At 33.6% G+C, this 25,701-nt stretch overlaps 1 protein-coding gene across 3 annotated transcripts in view; it reads left to right on the top strand.

Annotated features, from left to right (window-relative positions):
- The window catches only part of LOC132760206 (uncharacterized), a 29,395-nt gene extending 12,085 nt beyond the window's left edge, over nucleotides 1-17,310 (top strand). The window contains exons 1-4 of one of the 3 annotated variants that reach the window (XR_009629827.1): nucleotides 12,766-12,907; nucleotides 13,847-13,883; nucleotides 15,397-15,501; nucleotides 16,348-17,310. Coding sequence is in view for 2 of the 3 variants with exons in the window: in XM_060752122.1 (XP_060608105.1) it covers nucleotides 13,201-13,602; nucleotides 13,847-13,883; nucleotides 15,397-15,501; nucleotides 16,348-16,763 (960 nt within the window). In the remaining variant the exon portion in view is untranslated. Of the gene's footprint in view, nucleotides 1-12,765; nucleotides 12,908-13,112; nucleotides 13,603-13,846; nucleotides 13,884-15,396; nucleotides 15,502-16,347 lie in introns of those variants that run through there. The other 2 variants (XM_060752122.1, XM_060752121.1) reach the window with 2 other exon arrangements.
- Nucleotides 17,311-25,701: the final 8,391 nt, after the last annotated feature.

Here is a 25,701-nt window from a genome sequence, read left to right on the forward strand (position 1 = left end):
ACATATTCCAGTATAAACGAGCATTCTTCAGTTTATTGTTTTTTCAAAATTTGACGGTTTTTCTGTTTATCATATTCAAATCTACATGTACGTAATAATTGTTTTATATTCTGATCTACATTTTAACCATATTAATTCTATTTTCGTCACAAGGGGTTAATTACGATAACAATTTAAAAAGTCGTAAAAAATGCATATCTTTTTTCGGCACATTATTATTATACCCAAGGGCAATCAGTCTTAACGCTATGCTCACTATTTAAATTATTAATAACTTTTATATTTTTCTTAAATAAGAGGTGATGCAACATCATCTATAATATTTTCAAATATTATTCCAGACAATCATTTAATAGTATTTGCCTTCATTACATAAAAAAATATCAATCTTTTAATCCATTAATTTTTCTTTTACGTCAGTACAATTCAAAACGATGAACAAATCTGAACATAAAATCGTTGTTCCAACGCATATTTCATTTTTAACGTATCTGATATTTTTCATCAATTTACACAAAGGAACATTTACAATTTTTATCAAACACAATATCAAACTCAATTAAACAGTGATCAGTAAAAATATTTGGTTCATGTACATGAAATTTTTTAACCATGTTTAAAAGAATTTTGTTTACATAATACATAAATCAATAAAACTAGCACCACGGTTAATTACAAAAGTTAATTACCAATATTCAAATTCGTTTCCTGATCTAGCCATTTAGTATTCGTACCCTGTTTGTTTACAAAAAATCAATTAAAAGCTAAATCCATTATTATTAACATGCCGTAAATCTTTTGATATCCTGGGTGACTCATTACAATAATATAATCATCAGGTAAAATATCTATATGTGTCAATATTATCAAATGCAACAAAATTGGTAAATTTTGAAGGTACGTGCGTTAAAAATCGCCACAAAGGAAATAATGTGAATGCGTGGAAGAATCATTTTCTATAAAAATACATGAATCAATCAAAACGATTCGAAAATATTGTCCCTTCACAGTGTTGTTTTTCTACTGTCCCCTCTTATTTACAAAATTTCCCCCAAAGTAGAGATTTCAAAGGTAATTTGCAGGTTCATATAATCCGTTTTTATTATAATGGAATAAATTAACATGTAAAATAGGTACGCTGCTGCGCTACTCCTAAAAAGGGCTATATCAAGCGATGACATAATGTCTTCAATAATTCATCGAATTCTAATAATCTATAACAGGGAACGATCTGAGATAAGCATCGTATACGTCACTGATAAGAGACCTGTTCTAAAAATAGCCACACATCGATAAGTTTCGGACAAAGAAACTGGTTAATCTACATGTAGGTTATACAACATAATGGTTACGAATTCTTTTATTCACATTTCATTCAATGGAAATGATGTTCCTGGAGTTAAACTTGCGTAAAGCATGATTGATATGGTTTAAAACCATCAGGAAAATAAAGATGATATGTTGAGAAAGAAATAACTTTCGGGGCAATACTTTCCCTGCTGCCTGCATGTCAATTTGAGAAAAATGCCGGCGCTTGGCAATTTGTTTTTGTTTCACTGTTTATCAAAATTTGAAATGGTGAGATGATATGGTATGATTTTAAGAAATTGGGACTAAAAATGAAAGTGTCTCTTTCTGTCCCAGATATACCGTACAAAATTTTGTTTCTACAGTATGTAAAATACGTTGATTGGAGATGTCATGAATCTATCCACCAAAGTGCTACGAGTATTAGATTAATGATTAATATCTTAATTAATTTTTTAATAATTTTAGAATAAGCAAAACTCTACATTTTTCCTATTTTACCTAATAAAAATGCCGATTCTAGTATTTATTTTATCAGTCTCAGAAATAATGTATGTACGTACATGCATGCTGATGTATATTTAAACTGAATTGACAATTGAGGTCCGTGATACACTGTTTACGTATAGACAATAAAATATATTTGTTTTTTATTTCCCTTAACCAGCCAGCATGACCATATCGGGCCGATATAGGACTAATGTCGGCATGTCGGCAAAATATGCCGACTATTGGCCGACGTTGGGCCGTTGCGGTGCCGACATATTGAGTATTTTGAAAAATTCTAATTGCAATGGCATTGTTTACTTAATAATGTGAATAAATTGTCCTGTGTATGATTTCAATTACTAGAACCACATTAACCACATTTTGTGTTACATCAAAATGATACATCGGGTCTGCGTCGGGCCTACATGACCTATCAATGTAACTATTTTGTATATCGGATTGACATCGGTACGATATTGCGTTTTCTGTTGAATTGAAAATCATGCAGCTAATAATTGTACATTTTGATATGAATTGCTAAAATAATCATTAATAATCATAGTTGAGTTTGGAAATAATATGTTGTTTGTTATTAAATTCAAATGTTTCGACTACATAAAAATAACTCTTTTATTATATTTAAATGAAAAGCTTGAAAATATTCACTGCAGTTCTACAATTAAAAGATTAAGTGCCAAAAAGAAAAGCTAACAAAGGAAGGTTATGAAAAGCATGTTTTTTTATTAATGTAATGATGATTCAACAAATCTGTAAACGCTGTTGATATTTTGATTTTTACACTTAAATTATTGGAAAAACACAATTTATCTGTATGTCTCTTTTTTAGATGTCGGCAAGAAATATCGGGCCTATATCGTTAAGATGTCGGCCCGATATCGTGCTGCCGATGTCGGGCCAACATCATTCCTTTTTGCAGCCGAGATTAAAGCCGACATCGGGCCGTCATAGAAAACCATGTCGGTTTGATGTCGGGCCGATATAGAATGTTGACTGGGTATAGATATCATATGTCTCACGTTAAAATCATCGCCAATTACTGGTGCATTTTTTAAACTTTTTTTTTATTAACAAGGTGTAAAGATGTATATAGAGGCCAGAGCAGATTGTGACATATGTTTAAATTTAACTTAAAAAAGTACAGTGTTTAGTTGTCCCTTTTCTTTTCACACTAAATTCCATTTCCAACTTGTTTGCTTCCTTACAATTGTATTAAATTTCTTAAAATATTGCATGTAAACAAAGTAAATATACGCTGATTAACATCATGTATAATGTGTACTTCCTAGTTAAGTGTTTATTATCACAAACCAGTTCAACTATTGCTTTATAATACACGCAAAAAGACACGGTGACTTAAGGATTTGTTTATCTTTATGAGGCATACAGACACCAATTGAGTCACATGCTCTTTAAGTGGATATATCTGTGTATTACTGCATAATCATTATTATTCGCTGAACAGTTATTTTCGTGGATAGGCCAATGCACGAATTTAAGAAACAACGAAATTTTATTTCGTATGCTGTACAAATATCTTTATTATGTTATTTGCATTTTATCTTTTTGTACAAACGGACAAACCACGAATTTAAGAAATAAACAAAAAACATCTATTTGACAAAACCACGACAATCCATGTTCACGAATTAAAGTGACTTCACAGTATACGTTAAATTATTACAATATAATGTAATAATAAATTACAGCAATGCGTCATTCGCCACGCGGGTGCAACATTCAAAAGCAAGCATTCTGTTGACCATGTGTGTAGAAATAGAATAAAAATCTCGTTTGGAAATGCACTTGTGCTAATAAAATGTTTACAAAGGAATTCATAGTTAATTGCAATATATCAAAGCACTTTATATCTTGATGTCCTTTATATACTCATAATTTAAAATATATTGAATTGTACTTATTTTTTGATATCCATACACCAGTGATTCGTCTGATAAGAACGGTAAGTCAGTTGGTGAGAAATGTCTCTAAAAGAAACGTCTATTGATTATGTAATACGAGGACTAGAATACAATCAGCTGCTCCGAGCTCTGCTTGATTTAAGAATGTCTAGCACAAAGTGCTCAGTCTGCGAATCAATCGCAACTTTTCGGCCCTTTCCGTCAGACTTCGCACACAATAGTAAGAATACAGAGAACGGATATGGTATTCGAACGGTCTAAAATAAACATGTAAACAAATAATAATTCCATGTTGGGAATTGTTGACAAGTTTTCCCTATATATCAAGTAAAAGTCCACTTAAAATAAGTAAATTCATAGATATAAAAGTAAACAGTACATAATAAAATTGAAAGTCACTTTTCCTTTGTAACCTTTTTTCAAGTAAGGAATACGTTCAAATATTTATAAGCCTAAAGCTACAGTCTCACTTACATCCCGGCAGAGCCCCGGTAGACGTCCGGGGTGATCCGGGAACGACCGGGAGCAACCGGGGTACATCCGTAACTCTGCCGGCAACGTCCTGGATGATCCGAGATGATCCGGGAACATCCGGCATTCGACCCCGGATGGAATAAAATATTTAATATCACCGGGGTGGTCCGGGATGATCCGGGAAGGTATAGCTTTGTCGGCATCATCCTTAGCTCTGCCGGGAACGACCGGGGTGATACCGGGAAAGCACCGTAGCTCAGCCGGCACAAACCGGGGATGATCCGGGGTATGATATAGCCGGTAGAGCTACGGAAGAGCCCCGGTATATGCCGGCAGAGCCCCGGTAACTACAGGCAGAGCCCCGGAGGATAAAGGTAGAGCTACGGTTGATCCCGGTAGAGCCCCGGTAGAGCCCCGGCAAAGCCCGGATCATTTAAAAAAAATAAGGACAATTTGTGATGATTGAACTTGTTTGTATTAAAAGCCTTCCCATTTCCCTTCTATCCAGTATGGCATAAGGATTTTTCAGAAAATCATCATGAATTACTACTATTCTGGAACAATAGATATAATATTAAATAAAAATTATGTATCAAAGTTATCATTTTCGGGCGTTTTCAATCCACCGGGGTTCAACCGGGGCTCTGCCTGGATCGTCCTGGGCTCTGCCGGGGCACTGCCTGGGTCAACCGGGGCTCTTCCGGCGTCATCCGGGAACGACCGGGGAAGCACCGGCATGAACCGTAGCTTCACCTGGGCTCTGCCTGGATGATCCGGAGCGCATCCTGGGTGGTTAGTAGGGAACTACCGTAGTGCTGCCGGGGTAAGTGTGACCGCAACAATAATTTCATCCCGGATCGTCCCGGATCATCCCGGTAACTTACCGGGATGGTCCTGGGCTCTGCCGGGAGTAAGTGAGACCGAGGCTGCTACAGTCTCACGTACATCCCGGCAGAGCCCCGGCAGAGCCCCGGTAGACGTACGGGGTGATCCGGGAACGACCGGGGTACGACCGGGAACAACCGGAGTGCATCCGTAACTCTGCCGGCAACGTCCTGGATGATCCGGATGATCCGGGAACATCCGGCATTCGACCCCGGATGGAATAAAATATTTAATATCACCGGGGTGGGGGTATAGCTTTGCCGGCTTCATCCTTAGCTCTGCCGGGAACGACCGTGGTTATACCGGGGAAGAACCGTAGCTCTGCCGGCACAAAGCGGGGATGATCCGGGGTATGATATAGCCGGTAGGGCTACGGTAGAGCTACGGTAGAGCCCCGGTATATGCCGGCAGAGCCCCGGTAACTACAGGCAGAACCCCGGAGGATAAAGGTAGACCTACGGTTGATCCCGGTAGAGCCCCGGCAAATCCCGGATCATTTCAAAAGAATAACGACAATTTGCGATGATTGCACTTGTTTGTATTAAATCCCTTCCCATTTCCCTTCTATCCAGTATGGCATAAGGATTTTTCAGAAAATCATCATGAATTACTATTCTGGAACAATAGATATTATATTAAATAAAAAATATGTATCAATGTTATCATTTTGGGCGTTTTCAATCCACCGGGGTTCTACCGGGGCTCTGCCTGGATCGTCCTGGGCTCTGCCGGGGCCCTGCCTGGATCGACCGGGGCTCTGCTTGGGTCAACCGGGGCTCTACCGGCGTCATTCGGGAACGACCGGGGAAGCACCGGCATGAACCGTAGCTTCACCTGGGCTCTGCCTGGATGATCCGGAGCGCATCCTGGGTGGTAAGTTGGGAACTACCGTAGTGCTGCCGGGGTAAGTCTGACCGCAACAATAATTTCATCCCGGATCATCCCGGTAACTTACCGAGATGGTCCTGGGCCCTGCCGGGAGTAAGTGAGACCGCAGCTTAAGACAGCTGTATGAATAACACATGAAAAAGATATCATTTTTCTTTTCCTCTCCAAATAATGTCAATACTTTCAAGTATATCTATTGACTATTGGCAAAAGTAGTTCATCCTTCATATCAATTATCCTTGTATGAATTCTGTTAAGCAAAGGCGGTGTTGGTGGAAGGGGGGGGGGGGCATACAACAACAAAGTTATGTTTGTTAAAATACATACGTACAAATTATATTAATATCTAGATGAAAATAATGAGCTGTTTTGAATTCAGTATATAATTAGGATAAGTATGTTTGTTTGATTGAGTTTTAAGTCACATCGACACTATATTTTGCGACGTTCTACGCTAGCTGGATAACTCCCTCATTTGAAAAAATCCAAAGTTCCTCTCGGATTTCGAACCCACAACAGTGAGGGGCAAGTGGTTTGAAGTCAACGACCTTTGTCACTCGGCCACGGACGCCCAAGGATAAATATGCCATAACCTTAAAAGTAATAGGTAAACTTTTCTATAAATCACAAATGAAATACCAATGAGCCGAATAAACGATTCCCTGGCACAGTTATCAGAGGTTGAGCATATAGCTATGAAGGTTGGCACTCAACAATAACTAAGTATACACCTGTCAATGCCGGTGTAACATTAAATTTTGACCCCGTTGAAGTTGTACCCCATTGGTCATTTTTCAACGGATTTTGATCAATTTTCAACGTTAAAAATTGACCCCTTCCCATTATTTAGTGACTCACCCACGTGCACCGTTTAAAACTGATCAACTTTACAGGCCATTTCGCCAAACATGCCTATATATGCTCGTACACATTTAACAAATAAAACAGGACCTTGAGGGCAATATGCAAGTTTACGGACTGATTGGTCAGACTGAGGAAGGTATATAGCCCGAAGCGCAGGTGAGGGACATATACCTTCCGAGGTCTGACCAACCAGTCCGTAAACTTGCATTTTGCCAGAAAGACCATGTTTTATTTGTTATATTATATCGAATCTAAATCCTTTGATCCCTTTTGTTGCTGTCATTTTTACTATAATTTGCTTTCAAATAATAATTTATTTGCTCAGTGTGTGATGAAATATCTCTAACCCTACTCGTTTCAAGCGATACAGCAAAAAAAAAAGATCATGCTCTTCTTTTGTTATTCAATTTTTCTTAATCAAATTAAACAGGCAACCCCCCCCCCCGAACTTTAATATTTTCAAACTATATAAATAAAATTTATAATCAATTTAAAGACAAATCATGACTTTTGATCAACATGTTAAAAATTTATGTGAAACAAAACAATAAATTCAGAAAAAAGAATCATTTAACGACAAAATAATATATTATACCTCATTTGCATACACCCTTCTATATTTAATATGACGTCATCCAGTCAATATAAGAAAAATGGACATAAAGAACAGAAAATTCCGTTCTTTTAAAAACTGGTCTTAATAGCGGGTGGTCTTAATTCCGGGGTGGTCTTAAGTAGGGTTTCTACTGTAAATATCTTTTTTCTTTTTTGTCCAACTCAATGTTAAATTTTCGTTGAAGTAAAGTCGTATTTGGAAGTGGAGCAGGCATGGTCTTTAGTAAAACTGTGACTGGATCTAGCACATGGTGCATTATTTTTTAATGAACAAAATGCAGGAGGGAAAAAGATCAAAAGTGAATTCATTACTAGCTACAAACATATCTACTTGGAAAGATTCTATTTTAGCGTAGTTTTTGTTAGATAGTACAGGTCTTTCACTGTCTGATATGTTGTTAAGTCATGCCCTGCCCATATACAAATGTTGTTGCAATTTTGACTAAATGAAAAACCAGGACAACACAGTGCTGGTAAGCGTGCACCAACAGTTTTAACTTCATTTATAGTGCCTACACACACACACGCACACCAACGCGCGCACACGCACGCACAGACACACACACACACACATATATATATATATGAAATAAAATACAACAACATTACTTTAGACGCTGTCGTCCACCCAGCATCTTCACCACTTCTCGCACCACCAAATGTATAAAAAGAAGCACCATTTTCAATATAAAACGCGATGCCCTTCACCTGGGTAGAATTTGCCGCTTGTCAGTTGTAATTCACTTTTCTTTCGCGTAAATTTAGTTTTATCGTTCTGACTTGAAGCTTTAAATGACAGATAAACATTTGAATCAGCTGTTGCGGCGGCCATTTTAGTTTACCCTGGAGATATCGCATGGAATGAGAGCGAGATTTCCCTGCGAGATATTCTATGAGCATGGGCGCTGACTTCCGTTCGGACGAATTGGGGCATAGCGCTATAGTAAAAAGTATGTAAGTGGCATGCGATTAATGAGATAAAACGTTTCAACTGCTTAGAGAGTATCCACTCGTTTACTTATTTGTAACGGTACTATTTCTGGTACACGGAGTACCATGTTAGTTCTAAACATACATTATTATGACTTAATTGTTCCTATAACTGAACAATATGTATATCTGTTAAAAATCATTACATTACAATGATCGATATCTCAGTGTTTAGTGGCAATATACTTGTACATATCACAAAAACTCCACCGAGGTCTACTAGCCTATATAAACTCATGAAATTTAAATCTATGCAATAGATAATACGCGGAAAGTCCGAGCGGGACCGAAGGCCCCGCGAGGGCTGTACATAGCGCTCTTAGATAACATGTATGACGCGTATCAATTCAAATGAAATCAAATTAAAAGTAAATGAAAATTTAAAAAAAAAAAATAAAAAATACATATCCTGTGAAAAAATCCTTAGTAACTGGGCGACACCATTTTGAAATCACTTCGAGCTAAATATAGATATCGGATCGTTTTAATGAGCGACTACATAATTCAGACTTTTGCTAGCAGACGCTTGCTAAATAATACTTCTAGTGAAAAATGATGTACAAAATCAAAAAATAAACATGAATTTCATTGATTAGAACTTTAGTAACGATTATAAAATTTAAAAAGTTACTTTAACATATCCTTTTTGATAAATAAGCACATTAAAAAAAAACGTTGAAACAACAACTGTGATTAGAGATAAAAAGAATGGCGGACGGGATTTTTCCAAACGCCGACGCATGCGCAGTGGTCACCGTTCAAGATCGGAGATTTTCGGAATATTCCGAGCGTTCTGATGATAGGTTGAACACCACCAATTTATTCGTTTTGTTTACGGTACAAAATACCTGCAAGATAGATCTGGTTTACATGTACACTTAACATGTTATGCTAAAATCCACGGACTTTAATTGACAATATATAAATCCGTGTAAAATCATAATTCATAAGAGCTTTCCACGCCATAGCTAGCACCTAATTTCATATTATATTATATTAGCTGCTTCCTATGGCGCGGAAAGCCTTATGATTTAATATCAAGCATAACATGTTGTAAATTGCGCGTTGTAAATATGTAAATGCAGATATTTTTAAACCGAAAACATGACACGAATTAATTAGTGGCGTTCAACCTATTATCGGAGTGCTCCGAATACTTCCGGAAATCTCTGAATGTCTCACACTGATTTGATTGGCTAAGCGAAGCAAAAGGGGACCACTGCGTCGAAGTTTGGAAAATCCCGTCCGCCATTTTGGTTAACACTAATCAAAGTTGTTGTTTTATCGTTATTTTTTAATGTGTTGATTTATCAAATGGATTTGTAAAAACCACTTTTATATTTATCATCGTTACTATAGTTCTTATCATTGAAATGTATGTTTATTTTCTTATTTTGTACATCATTCTTTTACCGGAAGTGTTAATTGGAAGGCGTCTTCTAGCAATAGTCTGAATTATGTAGACGCTCAAAAGCGCCCTGATATCTATATTTGGCACAAATAGATTTCAAAATTGCGGCGCCCAGTTAAATAAGGATTTTTCTCCAACTCGTTAGATATATATTTTTTTAATGATTTTAATGTGATTTCAGTTTAATCTATTCACGTCATACATATTATCTAAGGGCGTTTCTGACCTCGCGGGGCCTGTGGCCCCGCTCGGCCTTTCCGCGTAAGGACCTTTTTACATTACGATTTTCCCATAGCAACGTATGTTGCATTTCGCGCATGCGCATTCTGCGTAGGGCAAAAGCGCAATAACGATAGAATAAACTTTAGCCTATTTAAAGGCTTTAAAAGGCGTAATTTCAAGTTATGTCACTCAGAAAATAAGAAATTTAGGGATGAATTAAAGCGGTAAGTACTTAAACGTGATTTGATATTTATAACAGATATACAAAATTTGCGGGATAACTCAACGACCAAAAGTCCTCTGTTAAAGATATTATTAGGTGACCCTTTCATCAGTAATTTAAATTAAAACAGCATGGTGTTAAAGATCACATTTTATTACCCATGTATTACATAATATTACACAATTGGTATTCTTTTGAAAGTGGATTGCAAGGCGGTTAGTGTCAAACAGATTGACACGTGACCGGTTGTTATTTGCCAGCTAGTCTACAATATCATTCAGCCGGGTCGTTTTAGTACCTTGACATAGTTATTTACTTAAACTATGAAAATGATTAATCGTAATTTAAGTAATTTTTATTCATACCAATCTCAACAATGTTTATTGATTTTGTGAAGTGACAAATAGTGTATGTGACGTGCATTTCCATGTGTTACGAGGAACCAGATAAAATGTGTGTTATTCCACCACCCATCTTTAACTTCTCAGGAGTTTGAATAATCATTTAAATATATATGTGACTTAAAGAATTTCTGTTTGGCATCTCATTCAAGTCGGATAAAGGATAAACTTAGCTAAACTGAAAACGTTTTCCGACTTTTTTTCAGAATGATAATTAACCTCGATTTTAAAAGTTATAAAATTTATATAAATGTTTTTATATATTATATGTAATAAAAATAATTTTTAAATGGACGATTTCAACAACAATGAAATTGACTTCTTTATTTGCTGATATATATACAACAATAATCTCAATGTCAGGTCCGTGATCGTAAGGGGGGATTCTTAAATAATCGTCTTTTCTATGCCTTTTTGGGGGCAATTTTGGCCACACAGCTTTAAAGACGTCTTTTGTGTTTCTGTTAAAAGCTATTTTATATGATTTTATAATTCTTACATTAAACTAACTAGAAGTTGTCTATTAATTTCTACTACATTTCTATGTAGGGCAAGGCTCTTTTTGCCCTACGCAAAATGCGCATGTGCGAAAAAATACAAGTTCCGGTCAGTTTTACATAGCAACGGACTGCGTCGTAAAAAGGTCTGTAAATATATTCAAAATTGAATTGATAATCAACCTTTTAAGCGATTTTGGGAAAGCTTTATTTAGGGTCATTTTAAGCAATAAAATTGATCATCCCTTTGAAAAGGATTATCTGCAATTTAGTACTCCAGACATACATAAAGTTATACAAAAAAACTTGAAAAAATATTTGCGGTTTCTTAATGTAAAATAACCTAAGTGGACCTGTTTCAAATTGCTGATTCTTTTATAATAGAATTTTGCTCAAATGACTCGTAAAATAATCACTTTTGCGATAACAATCAATTCCGCAGTAAAAAAGAAATACTTTTAGTATGACTTGTCGGGATTCCACATTTATGAGTCAGTCATGGTGACATGTTATAAAAATGTATTCTTTTTTTCTCCAATACAAAATGGACGAGTTTAAATGAATTCTATCTTATTTCTATCAAATAAATATACATGTATGCATATATATTTCGTTCGGACTTGTAAGATATGTTTTTAAAATTATATTAAACAATATATTAAATAATATCATTATTATCATTGTCATTTTTAGATGGATTAAAAAAATCAAGTTTAAAATTGTGACACTAATATTATTGAAGGTGTGTCGCGCGAAAGACCCAGGTGTGTAGCTCACACTTAGCCTTCAAAGAAGTTTTTCATAAAAGCTCAACTCAATCCTCAATCAAGACCTCCAGCAAAGTTTAAATTACCTCTAAAATACATTTATGATAGGGAGTAAAGGTGAATATTGGACAGGGATGTTTAACAAGGGCCATCAGTAATGACATGTGCCGCCTCATGATAGCCATACCTCGGCAAAACTCATGCAACCTAAAAACCTGAGTAATATGCACAAGAATTTGCTATCGATCAATCCTGTAAAGTTTTATTGAAATTGCATTAGTAGTAAAACAGGAGTAGTCCGGACAAATTTCAAAATTTAAATCATGAAAGGCCCAAAAACTCTGCCAAAAATCAATGAACCGAAAAATGTTAATGAGATGCACAACTATACATGGTTATGATCATTCCCCTAAGTTTTGATGAAATTGGACCAGTAGTTCCTGACGAGTAGTTCAGACAAACCTCTGTGTAGCTGGCAACACAAAAACACATTTTTATTCAAGGGCAATTAATCAGCTAAAAATCATTAAAGCAAAAATATTGTGTATTATGCCAGGTATATATGTTAATATACGTACCTGATTATGCACAACCAATCAATCCTGTAAAGTTGCATTGAAATTGCATCAGTGATGTATGAAGATTAGTACGGAGAAACTATATGGACACCATTTTCATTTAAATGCCATAACTTGGCCAAAAATCATTCAAGCGGAAAACCCGAGTAGTATGCGAAAGTACGTGACCTACCAATCAATCCTGTAAAGTTTCATTGTAAATGTACTAGTGGTATAAGAGGAGAAGTCCGGACACGTGGATTGTTATCATTACTTTAATGACCTGTTCATTCATTATCGGGGTTTTCCTAGCGTTTCGGGTTTCATGTGAGGGCAAACAATAAAAATATTTGCTCCATTCTAGCCTTTGCTAAAGGTAAAGTATTTTTGTGTTAAATATGTACATGTAAAATATAACTTGACGAATTTGGTTTGTTCGTATCGTTTGTTTTCATTTTCTTGCATAGCAAAGTTGTTGAAGATAATGTTATTTACAACTTAACTGCTTAAGACCCAGAATTCTTTGACACAACTGAGTTAACATACATTAAATATTCAGCTACCCTTTCTATCTTTATTAAACATGTTTCTCTGCTTCGTTTATTTCCGTTCGCTGTGAATGCCTACACTTTGATACCGATTGTATTAGTTTATCTGTTACAACAGTCAATGCAGGTCAGTGTGACCATGTATTTTTTAAAGCTAATCGAGTTTTGTTTTAAGATAAAACTACATGTGAAGAGGATTATAGAGAATAAACGTTCAAATTGCACTGCTATAAAAGAAGTGTTTCAAGCATATTATTTAGTTTTAACTATTCATTCAACCCTATTGGTGATAATTATTAGTTTGATATCATTATTGGGATATATAATTCATCAAGAGTGGACATTACTTCAGTCAAACTTGGATATGATTAAAGATTTTCCTGTGCCATGCTCATTATTGTCTTTAAGTCCAGATGAAGATTACATAACATTTGACTTGAATAAAAGTGGTTTGAAAACTTTCATTGATGACAAGGGAAACTATATTTGTAGTAAAAGGAATTTAACAGAAATAGTTCAAACGGTAATTGGTATTTGCTAAATACAGTCATTGACCATGGTGCCAGTAGTAAATTTCGCATAGAATTTCTTAGGTTTATGTGAAAATACTTTCATTCAGCAATTAATAAAGAAAACATTATGCTTTTTTTCCTCTAATTCAAATATAATAACTGATTGTTTTGATTAAAAAAAAATTAATATCTACTCGTATTTTTTTAGAATAATGACCTGTCCTTAATCAACATCTTTGTCAATATAATTAACAGGTTGTGGAAAAGGAAGGTAGAATACATCTAGCTCAAGGTACATGTATATTTTAAAAATGTGATTGTTGTTGTTTTTTCCGATTGTTTGCATTCTGTTTCGGTTTTATTAAAGTCAAACGATATTTTCTAAAATATATACCAAATCATTAATTGAAGTGTTTTTGCCTCGACTACTGTCTGCCTATTATTATTGTATTTATGCATGACCCTGCATGCAAATTAATAAGATTTTGTTATGTCGAGACTTGTGTAATTTCAACCTTACTTTAATCGTTGTAAGTTTATGGTTTTGAAACTTCTTTGAATAGAACGGATCTGCAGTAACGCAGAAATGTTTAATAGTTTATAATAATTCCGACCCTTGTTATAGCAAGTTCAATATTTTAGTAATGAAATCTTCATGAAACGCATTGGTCATCAGGAATTTAAAAGATATATAAATGATTATTAAATACAATTATTCATATTCATTCCTTTATATCCTGTTTATTTTTTGCCATTTGGATGTACTGGATTCTATGTCTCTCTTTTTGATTGCCAAAATAACGTTCTTTCTACCGTGTTGAGGTTGTAATAAGTCGCATTGGTCATACGATCAGAGATGTTATATTTCTACCCTTAAAAGAACGTTTAAAACGTCATTATTGTTCAATTTGTGATACTTCTTACGCTCAATCGAACCAGCTTTAAAAAGTAGAATTAATACGGATAGTAGTATAGGAGTCACTTTGGCTCAACTTACTGCGCATGCGCGGCGGCCATTTTGGATTATAGTTTGAATGTCATTTCGCAATCTATTGTTGACTTTGTTACTTGGATACGTAACTTAATATTGTGTATCATATAATTAATGTTATCAGACGAGTTTTAAAACAAAGGTTATTAGAATACGACAAAGGTCAGATTATTTATATATAAGACGTGTATTATAAAATGACAAAAGGGATTATTTAGGAATGTTTATTCGTGTTGATTAAAAATATAGATGATGATTGTGTTTGGAGAAAAATAATTTTATACTAGCAAATTTATAAAAAAGTCATTATTGTTGAATTTGTTATTTCTTTTTGTTTTTATTTCTAGTTTGGTGGTCCCGGTATTTCTCACGGAAAAAATGTTCATGCCTGCTTTTAAAATTGTTTTTAGACAATTTGTCTATGATATGTAGGCTTCATAACCTCTGATTCAAAGTTCAATTTCATTTGGTAGTTCAATGTTTTCTCGTTTAGGGCACATACATTCTTTTCATGGAACGGAACTTACATGTCATATTGAAGATTCCAAGATAACCGTCGTATGAACACATGCGGATTTTCCCAAATTAAAAATTGCAATTTTACATGTAAATTTAAATAGTAAATAATGCAAAGAGGGAGGTAGCAGGGCAAATGATAGCCTACTTTTTCCAGTATTGTCCATGAACACGCTCTATCAAACCAACTGAGCCGGCAATATGTTCAATTTTGCCGTTTTGGACGTTCTTTAAGGATTTGATTTTTCTCCATTTAATCTTGTTTAGTAGTCCCTAACTTATCGTATCGTACATTTAGGGAAAGAAAAGCGATATCTAGCTTGTGGGAATGAAAGCCTCAGAGAAACCTCCGGATATCAGACGGCATTCTTCAGAGAAATATTGAAGCAACAAAACAACTCGGGTAAATCCGTTTTAAATGATTTATTGAAAAGCTTTTAACTATTATTTCATGACAAACACTTCCCCTGATTGCTATTGGCCGAGAGGCCGTCCAATGAAAGTAAAATTTTTTCGACTTTAGGTTGCCAAAAATATGCAACGGAATCATCTTCCACAATGGGTTTTGGAAGTCAACTTTAACGTTATGTGTACAAAAAATGCCATAAACTATTGGAAAAAAATCAACGTTATCTATTCTGAAATAGGGTCAATTTATACATGCCAATTTTCAAGACGCTACTCGAAAGTTCGCTTAGTGTCGCGTTCTTCAGTAATGTCACCGTCTTTTCTTCGAAACAAATCGTTAATGGCTATATGGGGTATAGTTACTAGCTGACCAATTACAACGTTACGTGATGTAATCATTCTATGTAAATTAAGATTTCGATAGCTTTTTTACAGTCAAAAATATAATTATGAAAAATATGCCTTTTGCTCAGCATTCTAAAACATATATGTTGGAAAACAACAACAAAATGCGCCAAAAACGTCGTACAAAGGAATCTACGGATAGAAACACAAACGATTTTGTAACAAAAAACGGCGACCGTTGCAGAGGTACAAAGGGCAAAAACAATTAAACCTTCAGTGATATGAACACTAGTCACTAGTCATTAAACGTCATAATCATATACCCCAATATCGTTCTCTTATTAAGTTCTAAATCAAATGTCGAAAAATAACTTTGATATTCATCTTCTACAATTTAGTTTACTTCTCTATCGGTTTTGTTGCTAAAAAAAGTATGAAATGCATACGCTCTAGTAAATAATTTTCATTTTAAGTTATATACCTTTCACATAAACAGATACTCAAGCTGCAGATGACAAACTGTACTGGAATATACATCCGAGTAAATGTTACATGGACAAGTCGATTCAATACGATAATGGTGAGGTGACAATACCGGAAGGACGAGGCTACTTTTTGTACACGTCGGTACACTTCAATATAAGTCACAGGCACAGTAACGACCAGAAAGGGTTTCAAAGACCACAAAGAATAACGATCAGAATATGCAAATCCATATACGGATATGAACAGACGTTGGTAGGGAGATCAGAGGTTTTTAATCCGACAAATACTGGTGATGTAGTTGGTAGCCTCAAAATAGAAACACATGTACATCTGACAAAAAATGATAAAATTTATGTCCGTGTAAACGATGCAAGTAGAATTATACATAATTCAAAAGGCAACACATTCGGACTGTTCCCTTTATAAGAATGGAATTTGCACCCATATGTATTTTAAATTTCTATACATATTTTTGACATACTTACAAACTCACATGTCGCAAGACCACTGGCAGAAAAAGCACTTACATTTACCAGTCCTTGGGTAATGTACACTTAGATATTTTTATGTTGTATATGTTTAAGTGTTGCAGATCAGCGGAATCTGTTTGTGTTATACGTGCATAACTGCAAATCGGCTCTTACTCGGCAGTAATTAGTGTAGCCTCTTTTTTCATGAAAAGACCAGTGCTGATAGTGATAATTGTGATTGGCATATTTTAATTAGCCAGGTCAGGTGTTTCTAAAAAGCCTAATAACACTGTAGCAATTTGAGAATACATTCAAATTTATTACATAGATAATACCCGCAGATCTCGCAGAGACAAATGATTACACAGTAACTTTTTGATATCCTTTTAACTCTAAGAAAAATATCAATAATAAATTGCTGACTGTTTATATCTTCTTGAAAAAGTAAGCAAAACATTATTTTGTTTCATATGACAGGAATAAATTACATTAACAATCTTAGATATTGTCTTGGGTGTTTTGACTCGAAAAATTGTTTTACATGCCATATAAAGTAATTGGACACCATCCATGTTTGTACGTGACTGCTGGGGAAAAATGTTATGTTTAATTAAAGAGGTGACACTTGCTCTATTTTTATCTGATATCGAGTTGTAAGAGCGAATTTGCAATTATATGGGTCCCTACGGTCCTCTTAATACAAACTCTAAGCTAAAACAATGGAGTAAATGAAATGCGTACATTCTTTTAAAAATTGAAAAAATGTGACAAAAATTTATTTTGATGCAAATTCTTTATTTGATGAAAGTTATTCACTAAATGAACAAGATCATTTTAAATTCATTTTGACTCTACTTGAAAAAGAGCTCTTTTTTATTTATTTTTACAATGCATTTATTTTTATTTATTTAATTTTTTTTTGCTCTTCTGTGTATCAGCGTATTGATTTGTTCCTTTGACCAATACATTGTAAACATTTACTGAAATTCAAAGGGCATGTACACTGAATCAACAACAAAAAGTCAGAAAATAATAAAATATAACAGCACTATCAAACCTCGGGCACATGTTTTGTGTCAAACTGGTGTTATCAGTGTCTTGACAGCCAAAAACTTGTAGAAAATAGAACCTGTTCTAATTTTCTTGCAAGAAATTATCTTCATGGATGTCACATAATTTCTCTTTAAAAACCATTCAAGTAGGGTGTCTACACTATCCAATACAAGAGAATATGATACTTGCATTCAAGACTTGGATAGGTGTAGACAGGGCCTAACCCATACATAGTGAAAGAACAGACAAGTCTCACGCAGCCCTTGCATCGGTTAATGCAACACTTTCAAAGTACAACATCAAAGGTTTTACTCTATGATTTTTTTTAATAATATAATCTCGATTTTTAAAGTTCTAAATATTTTCCCATCTTTGATTATTACTAAACAGGCAATGATTTTGATAATCTGTTTTTCCCCTCATTTCCAGCTTGGTCATATTGCAGCATATGCACTTTAATTAATAAAGTATCATATAATTCGTATGAATTCTCATTTAAAAGGAAACAAATAATCTAAGGGTCGAAAGAATAATACTAAAATCATCGATGTACTAGAAATACAGTTCATAATATTGAGTTTTGTTTAATAAGTCAAGATGAGACTTTATATTTCAATAAGTAAATTATTGTTACCAGACTCCACAAAAAAATAGTTCCTTTCAAAAATCCATTCATTGTTCAATCAGAGTTTAATTTGAAAGTTGACGAAGACATATTAGACTATGCTGTTCTGTAAAAGCGTTTAAAAAACGGTTTTAAAGTTTGTCATAACGACCAAAAAAAGTTACTTATCCTGTGTGCATAGCCTTAAATTGATAATTTGCTAAAGCTAATGCTTTTGGAGCCCAAGTTGTACAAATTATGCAGCATCTGTATAAGGATGTGACGCATTATCCTGACTATATAGTGGTTAATCAAAAAAGGGATTCTTGATACTTTTTAACATAATATATAATATATAACATAACATATAACATAATATTTATTATACATTGAATGTTATAACATTCAAAGCCATATCAAATTACATTTTATACAAGCATGAGACAGATATACTCCAAATGTTAAGAATATTGCGTTGTTTTAATTGAAAATGTAGAGTTTTATTCATCAGTCATAGGCATTCTATAGTCTATAATCAATTATAATGATTGGCAATGTACTTTATAACTGTTTTTGTATATTATAAATTGTAAATCTTGACGAGATTTTAAGAAAAAATATAATTATAATGATATAATTACTCATAATAAGCTCATAAAGCCTTTTTTGTATGCGTATATGAGTATTTTTGTTTTCTATACCTTCTTTACTTTCTACAATAAACTAATAACGATTGCTTTATTTTCATACATTTGGCATTGTATTGCCATTAAAAAGAAGTATTTTTCAGCTGTACACTTAAGTTAGCATTTATACAGGATTTTAAAGTTTTTTGTTAACTGTTAAATTGATATGTCACCGTGATTCTGCAATTTGTGTGAATTGCGTTTTCTTATCAAAAATCTTAAAACGTGGTTGTTTTTGACGTACACACAAGTGGTTAATCGCTAAAAATAATGCAATTAAATAATTATTTTTCATCTATCTTAATTGATATTTTTGTGCCATACACAATGAAGTTTTCAGATTATCTGAATTTTATTGCAGCTATAGTTATTGTTTTGTATTTCAGCATATTAATTAGATCAACATCATAGCAGAAATCGTAAGATTCATATTAAAGATACGTAGATTATGTGAAAGCAAACATGGTGGTAATGTTGTTCATTGGTATGACAGCAAAGCAATGATATCAATACCAGCCTAATTCACGATTGCATACAGTCAATGTGTTAGTTACTTTGATGCAATTTCTCTCCAAGAGTTCAAGTATATAAACATAATATAGTACAATGCAAAATAACAAATGCGCAAAAAAATGTATTTTAGGAAAATGTATTTTGCAGCTTCCTGTGCAAACAATAGATATATGAAAACTAATACAGCCGGACTGGACTTCGTTCAACTCGTGCATAACAGTAAGACGTATTATAAAAAATAATGAATTAGTGATTTAATTCACAAAAAGGTCCATTTTAAGTTGTGACGTAATATTTTAAATAATCTTAAAAAAAGGAACACATGGTATATAGCTGAGATAGAGAAAAAGGAAGCCCTCATGAACCTTCAGAAAACCAAAATTGATTTTGCTGCAGGCTCAGATTGGTTGAGACTGTTCGTGAACGGTACTGGAAATTGCAAGTTACCGTCCACACTTGTAGATATCTATCTGTACCTGAAATATACAAATGAAATGTAAAACTCGAATACAGAAAATAGAATTTAATAAAACGTGTTTCAAGTCGTAGAACTACAACAGTACGTTTACACAGTAACATGTTTAAAATGACAAAAGTAGATTCACAAAGTTAAACGATTTTAAGTCATGCATGACGCCCCGCCCCTCTCTGAGTATTTACTATCTTCTATTACGGAAATGTACGGACAGGTATAATACCCGTCGCCTCTCTCCTATTTCTAAATAAAGTGAAGGAAAACACGGCGTCCATTCTAACTTTTTTTATTTCTTTAAAAAGTCAAATAGTTTTAGTATCAAATGAAAGATTACTCCATAAGCTTCCCATGAGTGTGTCAGAAATAAAAATGAATTGAACAGATGTATTGAAATTTTTGTTTCAAAATTTATCTTTTTTTCCTCTTAAATTGGGAACACGGCGTTCCCTCCAAACTTTTTTTTATTTCGTAATCAATTTTGATAATTTTGGATTGAAATAAAAGTGTGCTTCATACGATTTATGATATATAATTATAAAATGCCTAAAAATAAAAATGAATTAAATCAAAATGAATTAACTTTTCGTTTTTAAGTTATCATGTTACTTTCTGTAAAATAGAGAGAATAAGAACCCTTAAAGAACGCTCAAAACAATAAAATTGAGAATGTTGCAGGCTCAGTTTGATTGAGCCTGTTCATGGACGCTAATGAAAAGTGCAAGTTACCGTCCTCGTCCCCTAGCACCGGCGAAAGAAAAATTCAACATTTAACATGAACTGGTCAATTTTGAATTTTGAAACATCCGCAGATGTGTTAATATGGCCATTATCATGGAACCTTCAATGTGACACGTAAGTGCCATTCCATGAAAAACGACATATGGTCCCCAAGTAAAAAAAAAAAAAAAAAACACACTCTGAAATTCAGTAAGAGAAACTTGGCGCCCCCTACTTTCTTCTTTTATTTCTTGGTAAATTTTGATAATTTTAGACTCAAGTAAAAGAATCCTTCATGAACTTTCTAGTGATGCCATAAAAATGAAAATTAATTACGTAGAAATATTAAAAATTTTGTTTCAAACTTATCGTTGTTTATTTTTTCTCTATTTAAACCACACTCATATATTCGGCAAGAAAATCACGTCGCTTCCTTTAGATACTTTATTAAAAAAAGAAAATGAATATTGAATGAAAGTTAATACCATAAGCTTTGAACCAGTATATTAAAAATCTGGAAACAAAGTGATCCCTCGGAAGCATTATCACAACAAAATTACATAAGAATTTGTTTGACTCGGTTTGATTGAGACTGTACGTGAGGGATAATGAACTTTAAGGGCAACATCCCTCACGCCCCCTAGCACCGGCTTGAGCGGTACTCAATTCTCAACACTTAATAGCGCTGGCATTATTGATACCGAAGGACCAGAAAAATATAACAACACTGAAGTAAAGTACTGGGCAACTTTTACAGCTGCCACACGGCACATGACACCTGCTGTTGTGAAGTATAGAAATCTTGAAACAAAGTGATCCCTCGGAAGCATTAATCACAACAAAAATACATAAGAATTGCAGACTCGGTTCGATTGAGTCTGTACATGAGGGATAATGAACAAATAAGTGCAAAAAGTTTTTATTTATTTTTGAAAAACCTTATTAAAGATTGTACATATGTGCTACGGATAAATATTTTCTTGGTTTCGGAAAGGAAATCTCGGTGGCCGCTTTAAAATCCTATTTTTGCAAATACTTGCATAGTTTTTGTTGAAAATGAAATTTGTGCCAAAATGAATACATTTTTCAATGATACCAATAAAAATATTGGATGGTTTTTAGATTATCAATAAAATAACTCCCTTGAAGTTGGTCATTGTTTCCCCTAAAAATTTCCAAGTCGCCCATGTTTCTCAGGAAAACACGATGTTAAATAATAAGTTAATGCATAAGTTATCTTCCTCATAAATGGTAAAATCAGCAATATCAAGTGATGTTGCTAGTGACAAAACTTTTGTAACAAATGTAACAAATATAATTATGTTATGACAAAATTTTCAATTTTATTTAGAAATATGGGAGAGGCGCCGTTTTATACCTGTCCGCAATAGAAGTTCGTAAATACTCCGAGACGGGCGGGGCGTTATGCTTGACTTAAAATCGTTTAACTTTGTGAATCTACTTTTGTCATTTTAAACATGTAACTGTGTCAACGTACTCTTGTAGTTCTACAACTGGTGACACATTTTCTTAAACTCAATTTTCTGTATTTAAGATTTACATTTCTTTTGTATATGTCAGATCTATAATTAGTGTTCAAACATGCATATGTATTGCATGCAATGGAAGATACGAACTTGTAAATTTGTTGCCGTTTTAGATGTAAGGTCAGTTGTTACGATCTATATGTAAACTTGTTATATAAAGGCGGGAACCTTCAATTAAAAGATTGAATTAAGAGGCATATGATATGCTATGCATGAGTACAATAAAAATGGTAGGCATACAAGTTCGCATTTTCAAAAGTCATTTTAAAAAGGAACACTTTACATGTCTGGAATTTTGGCAACGATCGCCCTCCATATATTTCTACGAATTATTACGATATTTATTTACCCGTGAATTGTCAAAGTAACATAAAAAACTTCTTATTGTTCATTGTGTGTGATATTTCCAACTGTGCCATAACAGAACTTTCTACGTGATAAATAATAGTAATTTGATAGATGTAATAAAATGACATGGCGTTAAACATGGTTTTTAAAATTTCAATCTTAATTCTCAATTGTTTCTTTTATGTGAATGAATTCCTTTGTTGCGTAACTTATTAAAACTTAATTGGATGATATAACATAAAGCGTCATTACAAAATAATTATTTTGAATTAGTTATTCATTATGTGAATGATAAAAGATAAAATGTAAATGATGTTTTGTATGCCTTTCAAAGCGACAAAAAGATAGTTAAAATGTAATACATCTAAATCAAATTACTAAATAAAATGTGCCTTAACCTCCTTTTTTTGGTCTCGTGATTCAGGTATTTAAAAAACCATTATGCCTTAGATATGCTTTTATTTCTTAAAACCTATTATTTTGATATTAATGTCGTAAAAAAAACCAAATCTTGACAACAAAGAAATTAAGGATTAAGTTTAAAGACTGCTTGATATTTGTATATATCAAAAGTATCACCTGTTGTGGTTGACAGTCTGCCAAAATAGGTTTTTTGTTGTTATTGTTTTTGTTGTTGTTGTAATATCTTCAAAATTATTTAAAATATTTTGTTTGTTATTTATTTGTATGTACATTATATATATTTTCGGGAATAATTTGTTTAAACAAAACGTCTTGTTCTTGCATAACAGACAAGATTTTCTACTGCTTATCGCATGGCTGTGAGCTTTTCTTTTGTTCTTTCTAACCCATTATACTCAGTACACTTCAATGAGCATTTCAAAACTGTATTGATATATAACAGTACAGTTTTTTCATTGATTCATATAGGAAAAAAACTCGACTGTTATATATCGGTCGAGTTTTTTTCGCACCTTGTATATATCAATACAGTTTTTTCATAGAGGCTCCAATGGGGCAGTGGTAACGACCATTCCCAGTAGCAAAAAAAAAACCCCATAAAATAATAAAAAAATGAAATCAATAAAATAAAATAAAATAAATATATAAATACAATGAAAAATATAAACAACACAACATTTTATGTTTTATATGATATCTAATTTGAATCCACCCGAAAGAGAACATAGATGGGAACCATAATAGGACAGGTAACCAAGTTATAGTTCGGACAATATGAAATTAGGCAAAGCCTATGAACGGGGAAGTCGGTTAAAATAATCATTCTTTTTTTTTTCGATTTTCCGTTTTAAAAGTGCAATTCGCTATTTCATACATTGTGGTTCCCTGTACTATTATGGTTCCCATAGAAGTGCCCAGGAGACTAGTCTACGCATCCGTTTTCAGTTAGAATTTCTCGGCTTTTATCCTTATCTTGTAAGTCGAAAATTTGCGATTGGTCAATTACCCATAATTTTGAAGTACTTCCGGCGAAAGTTTTCAAAAATGGATTCCTCGTTACCGCAAAGAAAAATAATCAACAACTTGCCGTCGTCAAAAACGTGAAACTATCGGAAACCCGAAAGAGTTTTGAAAAACAGTTAGCCTCGAACTAAAAATTCCGGCACCGGTCCGTACCGGCAGCCGATGTAAGATTCAGATATAGATAAGTGGTTTTATCTGTTCTCAAATATGTATGATGAAAAAGAATTCTGCAACTATTTTATCGCATACAAGCAGCGGATAAATATTCTTCTGTATACAAGGACTCATTTATATGTCTCAAGAGATTTCAACTAATTACTGTTTAGCAGAAAATCTGGCCAATCTTGGTCATTTTTTTAAGGATCTACATGGTCGAGAATTTCAAGACGAATTCGGTGAAGTAATTTCAGTATTTTTCAAATAACATTTAGTTCATATATGAACTACATGTTTCCAAATAATACTCCTACATCTTCTGTTGACATTAGTTTCACATCAAATCTGATTAAATAATTATACTGATTCTTAAAATATGTTTGATGTTGACATTTTTTAATCGGCACTAAGTGTAAGGCAACAAGTTTTGTTCCAACTAATGTGGGATGTAGATCATTGATTACATTGAAACCAGAGCGGTCTGATACAAAATAATTTACGATTACGTTACATGATACAAGAACATATTGTTGAATATTCCAGTCCAGCAAACACTATTAGCTTTAATTCAACGAAAATACATGGAGTGCCTCTTGTTCAATAAACCATTTAAGCTGCCGGATATCCAAAAGAGGAAATTTCAATTTTAAGGGTACAATTAACGTCATAACATGCTTGAAACAGCATTAACTTGTCAATATTAGCTTTTAATAGCCAATGTTCGTAAGCATTTTCAAAATTGAAATATAACGCTTATCTCCATGTGGTAATCTAGAATTTTTAAATGTCATAATTTATGTAGAGGTCGACCCTCTTTACTATTTTTAGGAGACGATAGAGGCGGAAATGAAGACATTTAGCTGGGTTATTTATCATCTGATCACCCACGGGAAAGGAGGGGAAATGACAAGGACACTGTACTGGTCCATGTGCTATATATAAGTCGATTAAATATAACATTTTACATTATTGACGGGTAAGTGGCAAAAGTTAAACATAAAATTTTAATAAAAAATATTTGTGAGCCAAATATACAATGTACTTAGTTTGCAAGTTTGAGTGATTGAGAACTAGCTTATATAAATAGTTTATTCATATAGCACGTGTACACAATGCATTCACGAAATCATCAAAGTTTGCATTATTTCGTAGCAAAGTGTCATACAATGATACAAATACATCTTGAAACTATTTGTCAATTTGTTTAAGAAAACAGTAACAGATTGTGCTAAACAGAAACTGTTTCGTGATATTGAGAAAAAACTAAATACATTTTTGTATTAAACCCTTGTACATCCATTTAAAACCTAGCTTACTTGATTAAGATAGCTAGATTGCACGTATCGTCG

Source organism: Ruditapes philippinarum, unplaced genomic scaffold, assembly GCF_026571515.1.
Source record: "Ruditapes philippinarum isolate M1 unplaced genomic scaffold, ASM2657151v2 ctg8551_1_1_1_1, whole genome shotgun sequence".
Taxonomy (NCBI): Eukaryota; Metazoa; Mollusca; class Bivalvia; order Venerida; family Veneridae; genus Ruditapes; species Ruditapes philippinarum.